The sequence below is a fragment of the Lissotriton helveticus genome, chromosome 6, assembly GCF_964261635.1.
Source record: "Lissotriton helveticus chromosome 6, aLisHel1.1, whole genome shotgun sequence".
Classification (NCBI taxonomy): Eukaryota; Metazoa; Chordata; class Amphibia; order Caudata; family Salamandridae; genus Lissotriton; species Lissotriton helveticus.
The window spans coordinates 1,296,873,735-1,296,898,731 of NC_136067.1; the positions used below are offsets into that span (position 1 = coordinate 1,296,873,735).

A 24,997-nucleotide genomic window follows, 5' to 3' on the forward strand; every position below is an offset into this window, starting at 1 on the left:
AGATGCAGGTACTAGAGGAATAAGTGTCTAAAACTATTTTATTCAGTAACAGTTTCAGTTCTTAAAAGTGCATATTACTGACATTAACATTTCCATAATTGTATGATGGTACTTCAGAGCAAATTGAAATCTTCGAGATAAGTGATGTTCTATTTCTGTGCAGCCTACCCTCAACACTGGCACCTAATTAACAGAATCAATCAGTAAGCTGCCTGTTTCCATGCCAAATTTTGCAAAGTGGGTGGCGGTATCCCCTTAACTGTTAGCACACAGGCTAGCCTCCCTTCCACCTTACCCTGTCTACTTTAATTGACCAAGACAAGTCAACTGCAGTGGCATTTCCCAATGTTTTTGGTCTGTTCAACTAAATTCTACAAGTGCCCTGAAGGCCCAGGTGGGTTGATCATACATACAGGTGCTATCATCTAAATTAGGGGTCAAGTCAATGGCTGGATTAGTAATAAGGTAACCATCATATTGACTTCAGCAGTGTTCAGTACTTCTCGTTTTTCATCAAGAGGCCCTTTTAACACATGGGACTTCCTTTCATTTAAGTGCAGTGCTGGATAGGGGATTGGGATAGGGAGTGGAAAGAAAGAATGGTATGGGGTGCAAGGTTGGTTTGAATGTTGTTTGGGGGGTGTGGGCATCTCCAATGTATAAAACAAAGGGGTATTTCAGACCAAAGGCATCTTGACACCAGCTGATGCTAAACATTTTAGGTAAATGCTTTAAAAAATGAACACAGGAGCGGATATCAGGCAGTTATTGAGTTGTTTGCATTCTTTCCCTAAAAACATGTCCACAATTGGTACTTCTGCCCCCCCCCCCACCGGTAAGTCCCTAGTAAGTAATACCCTGGGTGCCAAGGGTCTGGAGGCTGAAGAGGGTCCCCTGGGACCTTCCTCACTATGACACTGACCTTGCCCCTGCAGCTGGCATGCCCCTTTGTGGTGAAAGAAATTACCAAGTCGGCATGGTACACTACCTGTGTGCCATGCCAACTAGCACTGCCTAAGATATAGGCAAGTGTAGGAAAGTAGGATCTGCTTTTATGGTTACCCCCACTTTGTGCCTGGTGCTAAGCTGTTATTGAACTAGTCTGACTGGGATCCTGCTAATTGGGACCCCAGTCTCTCCGCTTTCTCCCCTAAATTGTTATGTTCAATACTTGGGTACATCCCAGATTGGATACTGAGGTCCCCTTAGCCCCTAGTATATGTCACTAAGGTACCCAGGGGATAGGTACCCCAGAGGTCCCCCATGGGCTGAAGCATGTATTATGCCACCCATGGGAGAGCATTCAAACTGTAACTACAGGCCTGCCATTGCAGCCTGTGTAAGCTTGGGCTAGCACCACTTACCAAAGATATAGGTCTCCTATATCTAGGGTCACTGCACTTAAAACCTATATGTCACCCCTATAGCAGGCCTTTACAATCCTGTGGGTAGGGAGCGTGGTTCTTAGTGTGAGGGTGCCCTTGCATGAGCCCCTACAGCCTACAGAGTCCATTCTCCCGGGTTGTAAGTGTATCAGACATATACCATATAGAGGGGGACTGCGTACATACGAAATGACCATCTCGAAATTGGCTGCAACAAATCCAATCATGTTTGGCATCAAACGTGTCGGAATCATACCCCCACACCGTAAACGGTGTGAGAAGTATGATTCCAAGCACTGGAACAGGCCTCCATTAGGCTCTCAGTGCTCCTGGTACCAGTCTTCTAGACCTGGACAGCGCAACATGGCTGCTGCCGACCGGAGACACGATTCTGCCCTCCTGCTGCTGAGCCAAGCTCGAGCAGGGAAAGGCAGAACAATAGGTGTGACAGGATATAGTGTATTGGGGCTGGGTGGGTGTGCTTGACATTTGGTGCCTCCTTGCATAGTCCAGTTCAAACCCCGCTATGGGGCGAAATTGGACATGGGAGTAACCTCCCCATGTCCAAACCCTCCCCCGGGAGGGTCCCTTGTATCGTCCTAACCCTTTTCTTAGGGTACTTAAGGGCGTACCTGGGTGTAGGTCCCTAGATTAGTCGTGGGACACAATACAATTCAGACACCACTTCAACTTCTACCGTCGGACCTCGTTTGGGCTCGACTTCGTCTCCCTTTCAGTCTGCTCCATTGTCTGTGCCTGTGCACCATACTGGAACCTTCCAAGGCCTGGGAGCATTCAAGACACCTGAAGGAATTGCCCTTGGAGTGAAGGAGACACTTCCCTCGGCCTGCAGGGATAGCAACTAAGTTTACCGGTCTACTGATCCTGAGCTCAAACGGACTCGAAAGGCTTAGCAACACAGGTGGTGGTTCTCCATAGCCAGTGGCGGCTGGTGACATTTGAAAGTGGTGGGCGTAAAATTATTGCGGTACTGAACAGCCTAAAAAACCTACGGGGGGTTTGGGGGTTCTCCCCTGAGAAATGTTTGAAAAAATGGTGGATAAATGGAGCATTTTCAAGCAAATATGAGGAAGCAGGAAGGTTAATAATGCTATATACCCAGCAATGCCCCAGCCTCCTCCTTATGACCCCTATTATCCTCCAATCTCTCTCCTTTGCTTCTCTCCACCTCTCTCAAGGACCGGAAGAGCAGCAGCATTTTAATCAGGTCCTCTGGAATTATGCAAAATAAAGTACCAAATTATGCAGCAGGGTTGACTACATTTTACAGTGTAATGCAGGGTAGTTTTATTTCATTATTATGTCATTTTTTGCGCATGTTAACACTATATGATGGTTATATAATGTGAACAACAAGGACCCCCTGTTCGGAATAGATGATTCCTAAGGCAGGGAAATAAACTATGTGCATATCATGGCATAATCTTAGCAAGCAAAAGGGGAAGGTAAATACATGAAGGAACCACAAAATCAATTAAATATAAAAAGCTCTGTTTCATTTAATAAGTATTCATATTAAAACCAAACATCCCAACCAATAATATAAAATAAAATTAAACATAAACTAGAAAAAGCAAATTATACAATTTCAATACAGTATAATCACATAGTATTTAAAAAAACAAAGTAGTGGCAATCAATGCCTACGGCCGCGGGACGCCAGCAGCTATCTTTTGCAGCGCTGTGGATTTTATATATGCAGCACCGGGTTCTCTCTATTGAATCTTGCCGAGTGCATTTTAAATACGAAGGTGAAACAGTAACTATCCATTGCTACGTCGTGGCATTGCTGTATGCAGCCTTCAACATTTTTTACCGAAACCCATCGAGTGTAAACTAAACAAGATAGTGACACAGATATTTGAAACAGACACAGGAGATCCATACCCAGATTTACGAGCTACTAGTTCTTCCTGACACGAGCAAATTTGGCTCGGTTGTCATCTGTGGCTATAATAACCACATTCACATTCATTCAATGACATAATCCTTACATCTCTGGATTACTATTGGTTAAGGGAATATACGTTTGCTATAGATATTGAGTGGAAATTTTAACAACAGAAATTGTGGCTCCTGAAGAAGACGTCCCTTTTAACGCCGAAATGCGCGTCGGAAAGCATTGATTGCCACTACTTTGTTTTTTTAAATACTATGTGATTATACTGTATTGAAATTGTATAATTTGCTTTTTCTAGTTTATGTTTAATTTTATTTTATTGGTTGTGATGTTTGGTTTTAATATGAATACTTATTAAATGAAACAGAGCTTTTTATATTTAATTGATTTTGTGGTTCCTTCATGTATTTACCTTCCCCTTTTGCTTGCTAAGATTATGCCATGATATGCACATAGTATAACACTATATGATGGGCCTTCCACTGTGCAGCAACATATTACTGCATTTTTAGTAACATTTAATCTTTTTTCTGATGGTTTTTGTTAAAATCTACCATTTAGGATGTAGATGATGGATTATATAGCTAAGGTACCAAGTCCCTAATTATGCCTAAAACAGTGGTGGGGGGGGGGGGGGTGTTCATTATGTTCTTACTATTTATATAAGAGTTCTGCCTTTTAACATTATTTAAACAAAATCTTTCCAGCTCTAAAATTCTTCAGTGTTGTCTTTCGTCACATTAGATGTTATCATGAGCCACTTGCACTTTGAACACCTTTCTATGAGACAAACCGCCGAATGTCACAGTGAAAAGTTACAATAATTCACAACTTAAGTACTGCAACGTTTCTGATGCACTTTTCCACCAAAAGAAAAACTAATGTTTGATTAGCACCGCCCGATAAGCTCCTCTAGAAGAGAACATACTAAGGTAAGAATCAAAGCTTAAACTCTACTAAACAATGCAGATTGCAGAGATGTTGTTAAGGCATGGCAAAATGGGCTCAGGCCAGGGCCCCAGCATTCCAGGTGCCCCCAAGCATGTCAGGCAAGTGTCGCTGGAGAGGGCCTGGCTGTGTTTTGGAATCAATTAGGATAAATGAGAAGGCCTCAGTTCGGGCCTGTCCCACCGTGGAAGCCTTGACAGGGCCGGGCAGAAAAGCAGGAGTTGAATGGTGTTAAGTGCCAAAGAACCAGCAGTGTCCAGTTACTCTGCCATCACATCCTGCGCATTTTGTCATTTTTCTGTTTCTCTAAAAATGAAGGCCCGGTGTTGGCAATACATATTTTTGCTGGCAGTGGAAGGGGGGAGGCGCGACGCAGGGGAGGAAGGAGGGAGAGAAATTGTACCTGAGGAACTCATTCCACGTTATCTGCTTCTAATTAGTTTGTCTCCTACCTAAGCCAGCCACCTCTTAAACGGCACGCGTTCCCCGAGCAGAATTGATCTCAGCATGAGAAGCACTGCGGCGCTTTTACTGGGGCTGTTCTGTGAGAACAAGGTCAGAGTGAGGTTCCATCAGCAAAAAGAGCACTTTATAAAAAATTACTTGCCAAAGTCAAAGCTGGGGGGAGGGGGGGGGGGGGGTTTAAAAATAAAATCAATCCTCCCTACCCCCTCGGGTCCGTTCTGGCGCGGGCGCTTACACTGGAACAGCCCACCACTGCTGGCAAGACCCCTCTCTCAGCCAATCCTGGCGCTGCTCCAGCGCCAGGATTGACAGAGCAGGGTGACTCACCGCCCGCCTGCCCATTAGGAGACCGAGGTTTGAGCCTTTGCTCAACCCTCGGTCTCCTAATGAGCATGCGCCAGCCTGTGGAGGCACCAGTGTGCATGAGTGGGCACGGAGGAAAAATTCTCCCTCCGTCCCCACTCATGCGCACACATGCCCTTGGTGACGGTCTGACTGACATTCAGTCAACATGACGTCGGACCGCCCACTCCCTTCAGACTCTGAAGGGAGTGGGCGGTCCGACGTCATGCTGACTACATGCATGATTGTCAGTTCTCAACTTCTCCCTCACGTCACGTCACGTCTCTGAACTTAAGTAAACTAAGAGTTTACTTAAGTTCAGAGACGCGAGGGAGCTGCGGGCGGGCAACACCCCAACGCCCCCAATGGACTCACCGCCACTGTCCATAGCCCTCAAGGCCTGCCCTCTCACCAAGTTTGAGGCCAGTATCCCTCATAAGAGCCGCATGAACCAGACCCCTGTGCGCTGAGTCGACTTGCCGTTGCAAAGGCTTGCTGGTTTCCTTCCACCAAGATCTTTGGGCTCGAAGTAGCCCCAATCTCAAGCAACTCCAGTGACCAGAATCTTCATCCACACCACATTTTCTGCATTGTGGCCTGCATGTTATGGTGTGCTGCTCGAGGTCCTCTTGTGACTCCAATGCCTCCGGCCTGTGGGCCCCGTTGAGGGTCATCTTTGTTTCTTTTGGGCTCCCCTGATTGCTCTGGGCCTGCCCTCACTCCTCTACTTCTGTTGAGTCCCCTGGACCTTATTGGTCCCGACATTGCACCTTCTTCGACATCCACGCTGATTGCAGCTGCCAAGATTTGTTGGTGCTCCCGACTGACTCTGACCCCTCAACACTCGACATCAGATGAGGGATAGCTCGTGTACCGCACCTGGTCATCCACAGCTTAGCCTGATCCTCACAGCCTCAGTGTCAAGGTCACGATCAACTCTCCTGCAACTCCCGACATCAGTGGGCATTTATCTTCCAGGTCACTCCTGAGTGACAGAGACTCTGCCCCCTCTACCTGCAGGTACTTTTCAACTTTAATCCACCTTCGGATTTCACTTGACACTTTCTCTTTCTCTAGCCCCTGCATTTTCCTGAAGTCCTCCATTGGGTTGGACTACGGTTTCCGACACCACTTCACACCTTTGCACCTGGCTTCCCAATGGTAGGTAACGTGGGTTCTAGGGTATCCACAGGTGGGGTGGCTCTGCAACCTTCTGCTTTCCACGGGGTTTCTTCAGTGTCCACTGGGAAGGGTCCTTAATCTTCAAAATTGCAACAGCAACGTACATGTTGACTTGAACGGAGAACGCAGTTGTGTTCTCACACTGCACACGATCTCCATGGGGTTTCTAATCACTCACCTTGGGTCCCTGACACTTCTACGTCCTCTGGGAACTGTCCTGACAAGAGTCGTGGTTCCTATACCACTTTCCTAGCATATGGTTTGGTCCCCCCCCCCTTCCCCCGGGTCCATTGTGTATTTTGTGCTATTTACGTGATTTCAATGCAAAGTATTGTGTGCACTGTGTATATCTCTGGGTAGCAGATATCTGTATGTGTTAGTGAGTATTCTATAATAAATTCATATTTTTATAAATACCTGGAGTGGTTCGTTTTCACTTAATCTATACATATAATATTGCATTCTGGTAAAACAAGCTGCTTTACACTCCTTCTGGAATAAGCCTCAAGGATGCTGTCCACAGCTACCACCTAAAGAGCTTCCTATGGTTGTCTAAGACCTCCTAAATCCCAATAAGGGTTGTCTGGACTGGTGCAGGGTGTCCACCTACATAAGTGTACATCATATATCAGACCAGCCCCTAACAGAAAGTCCCCCCTCTAGCTGGCCTTACCAGCCCTAAGGCAGGGTGCACTATATCCCAGGTGTGGGCATATCTCCATGAGAAGATATGCCCCTTCAGTATAAGCGTCTGTTCCGTAATATTGTAAGTGCATGGGAAGCCATGGAGAGTACATGGGCTGGGAACTTGACAACTCGAGTTCCACAGCACCATGATGGCTTTACTGAACACAGGAATGTTTGGTATCAAACAACTCCTGGTAATACATCCACAGGGATGCCTTTGCTCTCTGGGACCAGAAACAAACCTCCTCCCACAAGATGGACCTGAGCTCAAATGGGAAGCTTCAAAGGCCTGGTGTCTTTGTAATGAGACTCCCAGCCTCTGCTGCTAGCAGCAGACATCCGCCCCTGGTTTAAACCCCCACTTTGGGCAGGAAAACAGTCAGGAAAGCTTAGAAAGGCTAGATGTGCCCACCTTTGCCAACTCCACCCCTCTGATGAAGAAGGCAATGTTAAGCATACTTTTCAGTGCCCTCCATCTTGAAGATGAGGGAACTCCTCCAATCAGGGCTAGGTCTATGCCCCCTACCACAGGAGAGTGGCAGAACTGAGGGTGTAGTCACCCCACGTAAGGTGCCCATTGGCCCTACCTGCTACTCCCCTAAAATGCCCCTAAATTAAGTATTTAGGAGGCTCCTCCAGATTTGGAAACTACATCTGCGACGACCTAAGACGCAAAACACCCCTGCAGAGAAGACTGGAGACGACAACTGCCTTGGCCCCCAGCCCTACCTTGCGACCCTGCAACCAGTCTTGCAGCCAGCGACCTCTAAAAACCCTGGGAGGACTGATGCCTTCGAAAAAGACTCCAATCTCCTGTGGACAGCGGACCTGTCTAAGAATAAACAAGCTCCAAAGACCATAGATCCCTGCGGCTCTGTGCATCCTGCTCACTCTGCATCCAACGCCCACACCAGAGTCTGAGTGGCTCACCTGAGCAGTGAAGTCTCCCCAGCGAACCTGACCTACTGTCCCGCATTGGCTGATTTCTCCTGATCGCCACAGCGGTGCCTGCAGTGTGAATCCAGGGCCTACCCTTGACCGCGACCGGCTCCGGTAGGACGACTCTGACATCAAAAAGGCACCCCTGTACCCAAAGCCCCTTGGCCTTAGTGAGCTGACCAGACGGTGCCCCTATGACCCCCCACCCCCCACACCTCTACTTACCTTGGCTGTCGTTGGTCTCTTTCCTGCGACCTCCGGTGCTACACTTGCAGCTTGTTTGCCAAAAGTCTAATCCCCATAGAAAAGCATTTGGCGCTCCACCCTAATTTTTCACCCTGCTGCCCCTGTGCCACTGGTGGTGTATGTTTGGTGCTGCTTTGTGGCCACCCCTTGCTGGTTCTAACCACCCTTCCCGGGAGGCTGGAAGGGTGGGGACTCATTTTGGAGCAATGTGGGCCGGTTTTATTACTGGGGGCAGTTTTGCAGTACTGCTGCAATATTGTCCCTCAGTAACAAAAGCCGCAGTGCTAGGGAACAGTTTCACTTTTGACATAACCAAGTGCATGATCTCAATTAAGGACTGGATGACAAAAAACTTCTTAATGCTCAATGCCGGTAAAACCGAGATCGTACTTTTTGGAAATGCCCACAAACACTGGACTGACGAGTGGTGGCCACCATCATTGGGACCCTGTCCCCCTCCTAAGTCATCGGTCTGTAACCTGGGAGTGACAATTGACGACAAGTTGTCCATGGGCAACTATGTTAACCAAATAGTGCACACAAGCTTTGGACTGATGCGCAATCTCAGGAAAAATGTTTAATGGATCCCCCTTCACTCGCGCATGCCTTTAGTCCAAGGCCTAATCATAAGCCGTTTGGACTATGGAAACACACTATATGCCTCCATTAATGAGAGTCTTCTGGCTAAACTCCAAGTCTTGCAAAACACTGCAGCCAGAATGGTGCTTAATCTCCCCCCTCCCCCCCCGCACCCCCTCTGGGCCCAGTCTTAGAACACTTCACTGGCTCCCCATAAGAAAGCGCATTAACTTCAAAGTCTGCTGCCTAGTCCATAAAACCCTCAATGGACGAGGTCCTAAATACCTTGAGAAGAAACTTGTAAACCACTGTCCGGTCAGAACCCTTCGATCCTCTAACAAATCTCTCCTAACTGGCCCCAAAGTTTGCACAGTCAGAAATGAGGATAGGTCTTTCTCCAAGTTGGCCCCAGACGCCTGGAATACTCTCCCCCTCCACATTAGAAGCAAGCCCAACCACCTGAAATTCCGAAGACTCTTAAAAACATGGCTTTTCTAGCCATCTAGCTCCAGTAACTACTTTCTAACATCTGCAAGTGCTCCGAGACCTACGGGTGATTTATGCGCTATATAAACACAAATACAAATAACTGCCATCAGGATAAAAAAAGAGAAGTGCACGTCAGCCTACAGCATTCAATGTAATGCGAGGCTGCCGGAGGTTCAGGACTCTGTTTTGAACAAGCTGCAAGACTGGAATGGAGAAACTGATATAGAACATAGCAGCCAGCCTGCATGACAGACGATGATAAAATCCAGGGTTAGTGGAGGCGATAGGAGACCCATGGAGAGCAGTAGAGCGATCAGAGGCAGCAAGAGTTTTCCCTACACATGCAATGCGCAGCCATGTTCATGTTCATCTAGAAAAGGTTGTGTTTAATGTTTGTGGCTTTAGAGTGGCTTGCAACAACTTGGGGAGAGCAACAGTGTTATAAATCAGCAAAGGTGTCACAAATGCCTCATACTGCAAGCACGGGTCGCAACAGCTCCTTCTACTGCTCAGAAGAAACATTTGAAGAAAACTTTGTATTCCAAAACTATGCTAGCACCTACATTGTTTGTGTTCGAATTAACTTCTTAAACATATATTTAATAAGTCATACGACCCGACTTATTATACACATTTTAGCACAACGCAGATTTAGAGGCTTTCACCACAAGGAGAGCATAACACAATGTTTAAAGAATTGTATCACATAAGACTTCAAATTTATAACTCTGAATAATTCCTTGCATATTTGATTTGCAATTCAAAAAATATACCACAACACTGACATCGATTGTGTGAATAAGAAATACCTGCTTCAATCCACGGTTTCAAAAATGTATTTCTTTCCATTTCATAAAAGGATTATGCCAAAGGGATTTGTAGGAGCACTTTTACACCAAATCGGAATAGGAAAGCAAATTCTGAAAGTGCTAATTTAGTTGTTTTTATTATTGCAGTAATCTTGTACAGTTTATTTTTTAGAAATTGTTAAAACGAGTAAAGTAAAAGGCTTACAAAGTTACCCTCACAAACAGAGACGTTTTAATGCATGGGCAAAGTGGGCTCTGGCCCAGGGCCCCAGCCTTCCAGGGGGCCCCCTGACAGAGTCAGCTCCGTTCTCCAGAGTTTTGCCATAGTGACCTTGAATATTTCTTAAACAGATTGTTTTAAATACTGTTGATCTTTTATCTATTTTTTATGTAACTGTTGTGTGAGAGTCTAGTACAGCCATTTTGCTGAGAAATGGTGTGTTTATGTGTCATGCAATATACATTAAAAAGAGTTTATTTTACATCAAAACAAGGCCAAACATAAGAAATGGGAGGGCTTCACAGAGATTATTTGCAGTAATAATGGTGAGCTGCTGCTGTGTTACAATATTGAAAACACACATAACCATCCCTGAATAATAGATGTAAACACATTTAGGGCCTTATTTATGAGAAGTGATGCATCGCTGTGTGAAAAGAGGGATGCGTCACTTCTTAGTGCGCCCCCCTTGCGACATGATGGATCGTCATATTCACTGTATGATGCATAATGTCGCAAGGAGTTACAAATACGTCAGTATTTCTGACGTATTTGTAGGCGCTAAAGTGATGCATTGCTAGGGTGTGCCTGAAGATAGATGCAACACCAGCAATGTGTCCTTTTACATGGGGCAATCCCCATGTGAAAGGGCCTGCATTAGTCTTATGCCTGCTGAGAGGCAGGTGTAAGATATTGATGCAATGGCGTGCTAGAAGTGGCGCACTGAGTGCTCCTAGATTTCAATGCGCCACTTCTGAAAGGCTTTTTGCGGGGGAACACCCACCCTACATACATTATACCTGGCGCAGGTAAAATGTGGGGCTGGGGTTTACAAAGTGACGCATCTTCCTAGATGCGTCACTTTGTAAATAGGGCGCAACATGGCACATTTTTTACACAGCCTGTGCATCACAAAAAGTGACGCAAAGGCAGCATAAATGTGAAGCAAGGCCTCATAAATAGGGCCCTTAGAATTTGGATGAGTGCTCCTTTGCACTGTCAGGGACCTAATGAAATTAAATGAAATAGTGTATTTAATAAAGCGTGCAGCTACTCAGACTAGAGTGTCCTGGCGCATGACAGCGGGAGGAAAACGTGCGTAAAAGACCCATCAGTTATTAAAAAGCCAGGTTTTTAAGTTCTTCCTTAAAGAGAGTAGGTCTGTGGTTAGTCTCAGAGACTCAGGGAGTCTATTCCACAATTTAGCATCTAGAAGGCTGAAGGATCTGCCTCCGGTGTGGGCACAGCATATTTTAGGCATGATGGCCAGGTTGGCATTGGAAGATCCTAGGGTCTGTATGTTGTGTAGCAATTAACAAGCTTATTTAGGTAGCCGGCTCCTAAGCCGTGGAAAGCTTAAAAGAAGATGATCATCACTTTGAAGTCGATCTGTTCTTTTATGCGGAGAAATTGTAGAGACTTAAGAATAGGGGTCATACTAGATCTGGTTTTAGATCTCAGGAGGGCTCAGGTCGCTGTGTTTTGTACCACTTGTACGTGCTGGAGAAAGGATTTAGGAAGACCGAGGTACAAGCTGTTGACATAGTCAAGCTTTGATGTCACCAGAGCCTGCACCATGATCTTTCTGCTCTCAAGCAGTAACAGTGACCGCAATTATTTTGCATCCAGAGTATGCCAAAGCAAGCACCTGTTAGATTTTTGGTTTGAAAGCGCATGGAGAGTGTCTTCTCTATGACAATACCTAAGGTTTTGACTTTCTTCTTTTCCGCGGGCGGGGGTGGCAGATCTTTTGGCCACTAAGAGCTCCAGTCAGGCGTTTGTGGATTACCAAAGAAAACAATTTGAGTTTTGTCAGGATTGCACTTCAGCTGATTGATCTTAAGCCAGTTAAAAACCTTTGAGAGGCAAGACCTAATCATTGCCCTGTCAAACTCGGTTCCTTTTTCACATGTAAAAATAAGATGAGTGTCAACAGCATAGGAAATAATTTTCCCGCCCTCTTCCTCTACCAGAAATGCAAAGGGGGACAGATATATATTAAAAAGGGTAGGACTGAGACTGGAGCCCTGTGTGACACCTACATTCATGTCCGGAACCGGGGATGAGAAAGGGGGAGCCAGATGTCCTGAGATCTATTTGCCCAGAAGGATGACATCCATGTTAAGGCGTTCCCCCCCAGGCCTATGTTAGCAAGTCTCTCTAGGAGCCTCTCATGTGGGACCGTATAGAAGGCCGCCGACAGTTTGAGCAGTATCGGAACAGCCTTGCCTCCCTGGTCCAGCTTACCCGTGAGAAATTATGGGGCATATTACCAAGCTATAGCGATAATTATCGCTAAGCTTGGTTAGCGGGCATTTAAATATCGCCGCGCTCCGACGATTTTTATCGCTTAGGAGCCTTGATATTATCAAGGTTTATCTCTTAAGCGATAAAAATCAGCCGAAATGCATGAATATCGCTGAAAAGTCTGCGATATTCATGCATTAGCAAGAAAATGCACTTAGCCATGTTATCCACCTACCATTGGATAACATGGCTAAGAACTGCTCTGGGCAGGCGTTAGCTTTTGGAGATAATCGCGCTTAGCGTGATTATTTCCAAAAGTTGGTAATAGGGGATAGCGATGTTAGCGACTGTTTCCAGTCGCTAACATCTTGGCACGCCCACTCTGCATGTCATTAGCGATAATCATTGCTGACATGCAGAGGGGGCCCCTAAATGCCCGCTATCGCCTATTAGCTGTCGCTAACTGGTGTTAGCGACAGCTAGGGAATAGGGCGATAAAATTATCGCCGCTTTAGCGGGAATTTTTCCCGCTAAAGCGGCGATATTGCCCTTGGTAATATGCCCCTCAGTCACTTCCAGCAGAGTGGACTCCGTACTGTAGTTAGCCCTAAAACCGGATTGGGACTCATGAAGGAGCTGCTCATCTTCAATGTGTTTTTGGAGGGCCTTGTTTACACGCTTCTCTAATACTTTGGAGAGTGCCGTAAGAAGAGAGATTGGCCTGTAGTTGGCAGGCTCCGTTGGTTTGGTGTTAGACTTTTTTATCAGTGGAAGAATCTTAGCATTCTTCCATAATTTCAGCATGGTGCCTGAGTAGAGGGAAGCATTAAAGAGCTGGTTTACGGTAGGGTTTATGGTGGGAGCTAATAGGTTCCGGATATTCACTGGACATGGGTCAGTAGGAGAGCCACACTTAATGCTTTGGAGAAGGGTCAGTGACTCTTCAAGCTGAAACTCAGGGAAAGTTAGTAAAGATGGAGGATCCAAGAGATGAAATTTGCTATTAGAACTAAGGTAGAAGGTCAGTTCTTCCTCTGAGATGTTAGTAAAGGCTTGTTGGATCACAGAGATCTTTTTGTGGAAGAATTGAGCTATTTGCTTAGCCATTCTTCTGTGCATGCTCCTTCCTTTGTGCCGGCTTTCGGGTGGTAAAGGATTTAAATATGCTAAAGATTTCCTTACTCCTATTTGGGCATTTTCTATCTTGGTTTGAAAGAAGTTTTTCTCGGCTGCCTTCACGAGAATGTAATGAGCTTTTAAGGTGTCTTTATACACCTTCCTGTCCTCAGGTAGATAGGATTTATGCCATTTCCGTTCCATTTTTCTACAATTTCTTTTGCTAGATCTGAGGGAATCGTTAAACCATGGAGTTGGTGGGGCCGACCTCTTTGAGAAGCGGGGAAACAACCGGTACCGCTGCACCAATGTTGGTTCGGAGCCTTGAATGTATTGAGAGGGCGTCCGAGTTGGGACAGCCAGACAGCTCCGGTAAGGAACGACCAAGGGCATCTGCTAACATCGGGATGGATATTTTATGGAACGTTCTGTAATTAGGGACCCTCTGCCCTGTGTTAGAACGAGGGGCTGTGGTAGAGTTGGGAATTATTCATTTTAATAGGAGGTGGTCAGACCAGGTAATGGGAAGAGGTAGGTTTACTGATATGTGAAAGTTGTGAAAGATTTGGCCTAGGGTATGGCCCTTCTCATGGGTGGCCCAAAAATAGATGGAAACATGTTGCAGGCCTGCACCGTCTCCATCAAGGAAATTGTTTGAGGGCATTTTCCATTGTCAATACGTATATTGAAATCTCCCAGAATGAGGCAGTTTTTGTATTTTAAGTCCAGGGAGGCGGTGGCTGTATTAAGCGAAGTAATAAAATGTCCAATTGCACAGGGAGTTCTGTAAATCAGAAAACTAGCTAGGTTACAATGGGGAGATAAGGTACAGCGGAAGCCTAAGGACTCTGCGTCTTCGATGTTTTCCATCGGGATGGGAGAGCAGTCTAGTTTTTGATGATAAATTATGGTGACACCGCCCCCCCCTTCCCACACGGTCGGTCCCTCCTAAGGATTTTATAACCCATAGGGTTGGCCGAGGTGATAGCAGGGTTGGAGGCTTCAGACAGCCAGGTCTCAGTGAGAAATAAAAGATCAGGCTGTTCGTCTAAAAGTAGGTCATAAATGTGTGGTTCATGCTTTTGAATAGAGTGACAATTTAAAAGGATGGCCTTTAAGTCCTCTGGTTTCTTATTTGCATGGGAGGTTCTTGAGTGCGAGTTTCCTGGGCTGGAGGAGAGAACAGTTGCACTTTTTGCTTCTAAAGTCTACCTCCAAGCTCGGATCAGCCGCTGAACACTGACATAATGGTAGCCACCTAAGGCTAAGCAGTTTTTCTCTATTGTAATATAGTGGAAGAAACTCACCGGAAGGAAACTGGGAAGCATGGACGGCGCCTGACGCCTCAGGGATACTGACAGGTGCAGAGGGGTTTTCCTTTGGTGCGCCAGCGGCGCGCCCTCTGGGCACGTCCGTTTGCATCGGAAATATATAGGCTAATGCCTTTGATGCAGATTGGATTGCTAACGCAGTTGAGGAAGCGGAAACTGCGTGGGTGGAAGTGAGGAGCCTGATAGTAGCCACAGCCCTCCGCACAAACGGTGTATCAGCCTTGGCGGACCAGGACTGGAGGAGATGAACCAGTTGCACTTATTGCATCGAAAGTCTATCTCCAAGCTCGGATCAGCTGCTGTACACTGACATAATGGTAGCAGCCTAAGGCTCAGCAGTTTTTCCCTATTGTAATATAGTGGAATAAACTCACCAGAGGGCAACTGGGCAATATGGCTGGCGCAGGACACCTCCGGGCACAGACGTGCTTCCCTTTGGCAGGCCAGCGGCGCGCCCCCTGGGTGTGTCCTTTCGCATCGGGAATATATAGGCTAATGCCTATTATGCAAACTGAATCGCTAACGCAGCTGAGGAAGCGGAAACTGCGTGGGCGGAAGTGAGGAGCCTGGTAGTAGCCTCAGCCCTCCACACAATTGGTGTATCAGCCTCAGTGGACCAGGACTGGAGGAAAAGTAAGATGTGAATCGGAGCAGCTAAGGAGGTGTAGGCAAACGGAATAAAGTAAAGTGCAAGTGCGCGTAGGTAGGACAAATTGTTAAAAAGCACAGAGTAATTCAGCCACACATATACAATTTAAAAAGTATTAAAAACCTAGTAGAAGGGCAGGAAACACTAAATCCTACCGCTGTCAGCTGCGTGTGTCAATTTACATCGGGAATAATAGGCTAATGCATATGATGCAAACTGGATCGCTAATGCAGCTGAGGAAGCGGAAAACGGCGTGGGAAAGAGGGGCTCAAATTGTACCATAAATTAAAAAATGTTCTGAACAGGGGCCCCCAATATATGTTCGGCCCAGGGCCCCCAAAATCCTTAAGATGTCCCTGCTCACAAAGATCAATTTAGGAATACAAGTAGAATTCAGTTTAAACCATAGCGATCCATGTCTAATTATTATAATCTGGAACTCCCATGACACCATTTGTTTTTGAGTTTGTTACAGCTTATTCTTGGAGTCATGTTATTCCGTATAAATTCAGAATTTACCATATAAATTCAAAATGTACAAAATCCAAATTGCTGTGAAACCGAATAGATAATTGTAGGGGAGGTAATTGATAGCCAAGCATTAATGGGGAGTTTCCATTTCGAACTGGTGACCAATGCTGTCAGAGACCACAGACTGCTCAAAAATACAAAGATAAGCATGTCCAGCAGTTAGAGTGTAGTAGTAGGAGGAGGAGGAGAGACTGAAGTTGGTGTTTCGCTCAGAGTGACTAATGGGACGTTCTAAATTAAATATGTGGTTATTAAAGATGATTTAGGTTATCAATTATTCGCTGAGCTAAAGGTTGCCATAAATAGGAATCGCCAAACTCCTGTATAATCTTGAGTGACTTGGCCCTCTAAGGAGATACACTCCACAATGACATTCCGGAAATTAAGAGTTGGGCGGGAATCTGAGATAGTAGAGGATTTATAACTCAAACAATTCCTTTCCTATGACCAGGCAAGAGAGGCCTTTGATCTTTGTTAAGGTCAGTTTTTACAGTGTGCACATATTGCACAATCAGCCAAGGGTATCTGAATCTCTTTCCCTGAAGAGCCCCTGGCAACAGAAGTGGTAACTATGGTTCTATTCCTGACAGGGTGTAGACGATTTGTATGCAGCCCACTGTCTGATGGAGGGAACACAACTTTAGTACATGATAAGTGGTCACAGGGCTGCCTTTACCACCGATATCAGAGGCAGATTGGGGGAAGGCTTGTACACAAGTGAAGACCATTTCCCCAAACGCACTTTTCAAACTAGTCCAATTTCATTATCTTCACATGAATTATTTTATCCTGAAAAACGTCATTAGGACTTATCCTGTTATAACCTCGGCATGTCCAAGAAATGCACATAAAAGACAGATGTTCTGCATTAGGTTTGAGGTAGACCAGGAGGGGTTGCATTCTGAGAGGTGGCAGCTGAACGTTTGCAATTGATGGCCAGGGGATTACCGGAGCAATCTATGAAACAATGTTTGCTGGGTATATTCCCTACCACAAGGTCTTTAAAGATGAGAAAAGAAGAAGATGGCAGCGCCGGGCAAGGTTCTGGCCTAGCACCGAATCGCCATCCATTGGGTCTCTGCTAGGGCTACTAGTTACGAAGCGTGGACAAAGTATTTGCTTGAATGGGCGATTGGAGATGATCATATGAAAAGCACAAGAAGGCACGAATAGCTGGCTGAATGGGCTGAGATGCTTGCCAAATAATATGCCCACGGAAATGATGGACCACCTTAAATCAGATTATAAACTTGGTTGACTCTACTGTTGAAATGTGCTATGGCTGTTAGACACTATGGCAGCTGTGGGGATTGCGGGAAATGGACTATGGGTAGACTGATGCAGGATATATTGTACGAGTGTGGTGGGTGGCATTGCTGGTTGTAGAGGAGGTACAGAAACATGGTTGGTTGTTGGGTGTGTTTTAATCGATTCTCTATGTCTGGTCTCCTGAAAAAAAATGCAATAAATTGTATTAAAACATTTTTAGGTTTCGCCTCGCCGTAAGCTGCGCAAGCGAAAAACTTTTGTTTACATGTATGGGGCTTCGTCCCGCCTCTCTGTCCCATTGGCTAGCTCCATAAATGGAGGCTAGCCATTGGAACAGAGATGCGTCACTCATTCCCCGAGCAGATTCGTGGGCGTTCCCACGATTTTTACTCATCCCGCCCATTTTCGTGTGTCATTGCGGCGGTGGGCGGATGTTATTTTTTTTTTGGTCTCGGCATGTTTTGGTTTTTTTCGAAGTGTCCTTTGCAGGAGTGGGCTGCGCGATTGAAGTTGCCAGGAAGTACTTTGTATTTGCGATCAGGTAAGCAGCATTTTGTTTATATTTTCTTGTCACTTTGTACCTCTACCCCGTCTCATGTCGTCTCCCTGTTTGTTTTACGTGCTTGCGTGTCTCCCGGTCCCGTGTGGTCGTATCCTGCCCCCCTCCCGAAGTCCGTGTCTTTCAGGAGCTGCTTGTTCCTTCTGTTTCCTCTGAAGCGACCTGTCGTCTACGGGGCTGAACTCCATGTTGGGGTTGGGCGCAGTCCTTGCCTTGGAATCCCTGCTGCATTTCCTGCGACACATTGGTGGCCATTTTATGAGCGGTGTATAATCTAGGCTCAGTCATTTGCTGCTGTTGGGTTTAACGCTAACTATTGCTCATCACTCCCTGCACACACAGCATTCTCTGTGACATCCCCAGGGCTTTTCATACGTTGTGGAAAGATTGCAGTCATTAGATAAGATAAATGCTAGTTCCCTTAACACATTGTATGCCTCTCCGGAGTTTTAAGATCAACACCGGTTTTCACGGTATCCCTCGAGTAGACTGCTAATTGAAGTTAATGTTTGCGATGGGGCATTTCAACAGGCCTGTACTCATTATGAAGAGGAAACTCGGAAAAGAAAAGTGCTTATAGTACGTAATTGAAGTGATTAGCAGATCACAAAGAACACACCACAGGTTTCATTTTTGAAATCGTAAAACATTTTACTATAGACAACCTCGCAAATAGGAGGATTGGTTTTGACCAATAGTATTACGGCATGCGTATGATATTGTACAGTCTGACTTTGGTAGGTATTTAGTTTTGTAATTTGAAAGTTCTTGTATAAAATTGCATTGTTTTTTTAGATTTTCTGAATTCCCTTTTTGAGTGCAGAATGTGAGTGTGAGTGCAGAGCGCAGAATGTGAGTGTGAGTGCAGAGTGCAGAGTAGAAAGTGCAGAGTAGAAAGTGCAGAGTAGAGAGTGCAGAGTAGAGAGTGCAGAGTAGAGAGTGCAGAGTAGAGAGTGCAGAGTAGAGAGTGCAGAGTAGAGAGTGCAGAGTAGAGAGTGCAGCAGAGTGCAGCAGAGTGCTAGGGAGTGCAGAGTGCAGCAGAGTGCAGCAGAGTGCTAGGGAGTGCTAGGGAGTGCAGAGTGCAGCAGAGTGCTAGGGAGTGCAGCAGAGTGCTAGGGAGTGCAGAGTGCAGCAGAGTGCTAGGGAGTGCAGAGTGCAGCAGAGTGCTAGGGAGTGCAGAGTGCAGCAGAGTGCTAGGGAGTGCAGCAGAGTGTAGCAGAGTGCTAGGGAGTGCAGCAGAGTGCAGCAGAGTGCTAGGGAGTGCAGAGTGCAGCAGAGTGCTAGGGAGTGCAGCAGAGTGTAGCAGAGTGCTAGGGAGTGCAGCAGAGTGCAGCAGAGTGCTAGGGAGTGCAGCAGAGTGCTAGGGAGTGCAGCAGAGTGCTAGGGAGTGCAGCAGAGTGCAGCAGAGTGCTAGGGAGTGCAGCAGAGTGCAGCAGAGTGCTAGGGAGTGCAGAGTGCAGCAGAGTGCAGCAGAGTGCTAGGGAGTGCAGAGTGCAGCAGAGTGCTAGGGAGTGCAGAGTGCAGCAGAGTGCTAGGGAGTGCAGAGTGCAGCAGAGTGCTAGGGAGTGCAGAGTGCAGCAGAGTGCTAGGGAGTGCAGAGTGCAGCAGAGTGCTAGGGAGTGCAGAGTGCAGCAGAGTGCTAGGGAGTGCAGCAGAGTGCTAGGGAGTGCAGCAGAGTGCTAGGGAGTGCAGCAGAGTGCTAGGGAGTGCAGCAGAGTGCTAGGGAGTGCAGCAGAGTGCTAGGGAGTGCAGCAGAGTGCTAGGGAGTGCAGCAGAGTGCTAGGGAGTGCAGCAGAGTGCTAGGGAGTGCAGCAGAGTGCTAGGGAGTGCAGAGTGCAGCAGAGTGCTAGGGAGTGCAGAGTGCAGCAGAGTGCTAGGGAGTGCAGAGTGCAGCAGAGTGCTAGGGAGTGCAGAGTGCAGCAGAGTGCTAGGGAGTGCAGAGTGCAAGGGAGTGCAGAGTGCAAGGGAGTGCAGAGTGCAAGGGAGTGCAGAGTGCAAGGGAGTGCAGAGTGCAAGGGAGTGCAGAGTGCAAGGGAGTGCAGAGTGCAAGGGAGTGCAGAGTGCAAGGGAGTGCAGAGTGCAAGGGAGTGCAGAGTGCAAGGGAGTGCAGAGTGCAAGGGAGTGCAGAGTGCAAGGGAGTGCAGAGTGCAAGGGAGTGCAGAGTGCAAGGGAGTGCAGAGTGCAAGGGAGTGCAGAGTGCAAGGGAGTGCAGAGTGCAAGGGAGTGCAGAGTGCAAGGGAGTGCAGAGTGCAAGGGAGTGCAGAGTGCAAGGGAGTGCAGAGTGCCAGGGAGTGCAGAGTGCCAGGGAGTGCAGAGTGCCAGGGAGTGCAGAGTGCCAGGGAGTGCAGAGTGCCAGGGAGTGCAGAGTGCCAGGGAGTGCAGAGTGCCAGGGAGTGCAGAGTGCCAGGGAGTGCAGAGTGCTAGGGAGTGCAGAGTGCTAGGGAGTGCAGAGTGCTAGGGAGTGCAGAGTGCTAGGGAGTGCAGAGTGCTAGGGAGTGCAGAGTGCCAGGGAGTGCAGAGTGCCAGGGAGTGCAGAGTGCCAGGGAGTGCAGAGTGCCAGGGAGTGCAGAGTGCCAGGGAGTGCAGAGTGCCAGGGAGTGCAGAGTGCCAGGGAGTGCAGAGTGCCAGGGAGTGCAGAGTGCCAGGGAGTGCAGAGTGCCAGGGAGTGCAGAGTGCCAGGGAGTGCAGAGTGCCAGGGAGTGCAGAGTGCCAGGGAGTGCAGAGTGCCAGGGAGTGCAGAGTGCCAGGGAGTGCAGAGTGCCAGGGAGTGCAGAGTGCCAGGGAGTGCAGAGTGCCAGGGAGTGCAGAGTGACTAGGGAGTGCAGAGTGACTAGGGAGTGCAGAGTGACTAGGGAGGGCTAGGGAGTGCAAAGTGACTAGGGAGGGCTAGGGAGTGCAGAGTGACTGCAGAGATTAAGCTAATGGCAATGTAAATGACAATGCCATTTATTTATCTGTTTTCAAAACCAACACATAAATACAAATTTTGTCATTTACAATGCCAATAGGTCTAACTTTTCCAAAGGCGAAACCATTGCATTGTAAATGCTTGTTTTTAGTGACTTAGAAGTGGCAGGTAAGATACAGGAGAGATAATGAGCAGGAATTTTGCCAATGGAACGTGTTACAAATGTGGCACGAGTGGCCCGTGTGAGTGAGGTCAAGCTGTTGAGAAAATACGCTCTAGCCTTTAGTGGTGTTGTCACCAGGTCCTCAATATACAGATCTCAGACCCAGTCACCATCACATTAATGCAAATGTCATAGGCAAATGTTAATTCTAAGATTCGTCCCCCTCACCCTTGTTTATTTATGGTAGTATTTTGGTTCAATGAGTTACTTCTTGCATTCTTAATTTTTTTGTATTTACTGTGTTGTTCGATTGTCTTGCTTAATCCACCTGAGGATTTGTAAACTGCTTCACATAATCGAGATCCGCAAATCTCTAGGCCTGCTCGGACGCATTTTCCTCACCCGTGTATAGTATTTGACGGATTATGATTAACCCTGGTTCTGTTGGCCTAAAGTGTTTCCTCTCTTATACCTTATAGCTTAGCTTGTTGCTGGATTTATATCCCTCTTCTTTCTCTCTATTGCAAAGTGCTCCGATAACCTACGGGTCTTGCTCGCACTATATAAAAAAATAAAAAAATATGATCCTGCATGGATGAAGCACCTCAGAGTGAAGCTACTGTAGATAAAGGGTAGGCCATCTATGCTTTTCTTTATGCTTGGCTAGAGAATGAACGTCTGTGATTTCATTCAAGTGTTAATTCTCTTTGACGAACAGAATATCTACGTTGCTAGGAGTAATCAAGTCTGTAGTTTTCCATAACTAGCCTTGCATTTAGCAAGTGTTGTGAGAATAAGTGCAGACAGGGGGTGGTCGGAGAGGTGGGTGTCTGTTCATATACTGATATGGATAATACTAACGATGCTAGAGAAATATGGAGTGTTTGATATGACGGAAGGTTTTTGTCATGAATGGAGGATCAGAATAGAAAATCTTGGGAGGTTTTGGTGATAAAGCATGGCTTACCTACTTAGTTCAGTAATAGGAAGAGCAGCTGCGGCTGCTGCAGGTAGGAGCGATGGGCCAGGTGAGGGGGTATTTCGAGAGACAACCACGAGGGAAAATGATTTTTTTATTTAATTATCCCTTGTGGTCATCTCTCGAAACCCCCCCTCACCTGGCCCCACCACTCTTACCGGCAGCGGAAGAGTATGCCACAGCCTAACAAAAACTAGACAAGGGAGGAGCTGTAGGTGTTGACATTTGCAGCTTTGACGCTTAGCCACCAAGGCCATGCAGGACATCCTGGAAGGCTCATTGAAAACAGAGTATGGGGAGACGTATGTTATTTGATGAACCAGTCAAAGATGATGAGGCAGCTAATAAAAAGGTGGTTGCCTTCTAGTCACAAAGCTCACTCTGGAGTTGCCCAGTAAGCTAAGTGGAGTAGTTAGGATTCCACAGATGGAGTAGGGTCACTTTTTGACAGCGGACACAGGATTGACTTCAGTTGGACGCTATGTCGTCAAAATGTACTTCCAGTAATAATTTGATAGGTTAAACTCATCAGGAGGTTCCATGTGTGGGAGTCAAGGGTCTTAGATGTATGGAAAACTACTACAATTATCTAAAATAAAGTAGATAAATGGGAATCTGCCACAAATTACATACCTGTTTTCTCAAAAAAAAGAAAAATGGTGTTATCTACTAACTAGCAAGCACACCACTTAAGCAAAAAAAATAAACAGGGTTACTTATCAAATACATACTTTGAGAGCAAAGCCCAATGGAATGAAGAAAAGTTCCTTGCGATAGATGAAGTTCAACATCACTGTGCCATTTTCAAGATAGTGAAGGTTCATGTTAATCGCAGAATGCTCCTCTTTCACACAATGCATCGAAATACCTAAAAAGGGAGTTTTAAAATTCAAATGGTTATTAGTTGAATATTATTTTTTTTTAAAGTGGCTAAACATAACATATGATAACTTTAGTGCTTATGCCCAATTCCTGCATCTGAAGACTGAGAGTTCATGAATTATTTTGCTAATTAATTTGATTCAAGTGCATTTGCTACTCTTTTGTTAAAGACTTTGACTGTTACTTGTTAACCTTACTCCGGTTTCCTTCAGTACCAAACTGACTTTTTTGTAGAAGCGATCAGTGAAAATGCGCTCCTAAGGCTACATTGACTTCCTCTAGGAATTTATAATGCTGCCACTTTTCCACAACTCTGACTCTCCAGTTCTAAGTAGTTAACCAGATTCTCTGTGGGTGACAAGTGCACAAACTATTAAAAGGATTAATCAATGCAGGGTAAACATTACACATATAATAAAAGGCAGATTGGGACTACTATCGCCACAAATTCCAAGCTCATTAAGAATACACGTCTGTCACTCCTATGTTGCCACAACATGCTAAGAGCACACAATAGGCCTTACTCTAATTAATGTTAAAAGAAAGATAGGTATAGGTTATGTTATTAAGCAAAATAATAATATAGGAAAACAATATATTCAATTCAATTGTCTTTATTCGGCATTATACAAAAACACCATAAAAGTACAGTTTAAAATGACAATAATAAATATATTAAAATTATACGGATATGCAAGAGGAGTGCAGGATAAAAGCTTTCTTTAATTTGCTTCTGCTGGCTTAAGAATTCTTCAGTGGGTTGTTCAGGCAACCAACTGGTAAAGTGACTACTTCTGGAAGCTTTATGGTACATAGAATAAAATTGTGCTGAAATGGGAACAGTCGATTACAGTTATGTTCAAATGGATTAAGGGAATATAGACAAAACATGCTGCACTCTTGTTTAAAGATTATTGTTCCGAACCGAATTAATAGAGCAATTTTTATGTTGGACGTGTGACTCGTGCTCAGTTAGAATTTCCCCTTGGCGTCTCTGGAAGGGTCACAGTGTAGCAATTATATTGTAGCAATTGTAGCAGTTAATGGAGCAAATGAATTTAGTCTTGCTACAATGAACGCCAAGCACCAACTGGTGCGACCGGTCAAAGAATCTTTTTATGACGACATTAGATTAACGGCATGTGTTGGGGAAGCACATGCACACCAAACACAAGGAAGAAGGGTTTAGGAATAGGCTAGGAGATATCAGAATAAATCACACAGTATATGGACTATAAATAATGACTACTAAATTGTTTCCCTCTTATTAGACAAATCAACCCATTACACAACCTTTATATCCGGTAAGGTACCGAACATTTCTCAACGAACATCGAATCCTTCTGATCACTCTTGCATTATACACATTCTCATTCAGGATTAGAGCCATTCCTTGTCAAATCTACGAGCGGCTCACATGCATACCCACTACTGGTTGACACAGATAGCTTTTGTTTGACCTTATTTCTCAGAAACAATTTTGTGCAGGGCTTGCCGACTTCTTATTTGATAATCATGCTCTCACCTTTACCAGATTAACTACTAACACAGTAGTAACGGGTGACAGCCAATCTTCCTTTGAGTCATTCAAACAGGATTATTCCCATAGTAGTGTGTGAAGTCATCCAGTATGCCCACAATATAGTTCTTAATGAAGCTTTGACTGCATCCCTCTCTTCTGTGCTAATTAGATAGTCTACTTGTCCAACCCAAATGCTCTCTCAATTTGTCCTCTGCTCGGAGTGTGATGCAGGGAAGGTGTGCTGTGTTCAATAACATTCACTTTGACAAGTTCTGTCACATGTTTGGATTGAAATTGGACCCCATTATAGCTTATTAGCTGGCCAGGAAACACATTCAGTGAGAAGACTTTTTTCATAAATTCAATTACTTTCAAGTTTTGCGATTTAAAACAAGTTCAATATAATTTCTTAATGACTTCTATCCACTCTTTCTGTAACTGTCCCTCGAAACACTACTGGCTACAAGATATCGGAGGCAATGGAAAACTAATGGCAGGAGGCAAACATGGCCTCTTGAGTGCTTGTGATTTTGTCTAAAGAGGGTTGATTCAATTTTAATACTGCAGTAGTTTATTTAAGCCCCAAAAGTGTCTGGGGGCTGTGCTAGTCCCCCCTTTACATGGGTTGT

The 24,997-nt window shown here is 45.7% G+C and overlaps 1 protein-coding gene across 1 annotated transcript in view; it reads right to left on the bottom strand.

Annotated features, from left to right (window-relative positions):
- Nucleotides 1-24,997, bottom strand: part of POLR1B (RNA polymerase I subunit B) — a 330,217-nt gene that overhangs the window by 185,449 nt on the left and 119,771 nt on the right. The window contains exon 5 of the mRNA XM_078649044.1: nucleotides 22,696-22,832. Within this exon, the coding sequence (XP_078505170.1) occupies nucleotides 22,696-22,832 (137 nt within the window). The remainder of the gene's footprint in view (nucleotides 1-22,695; nucleotides 22,833-24,997) is intronic.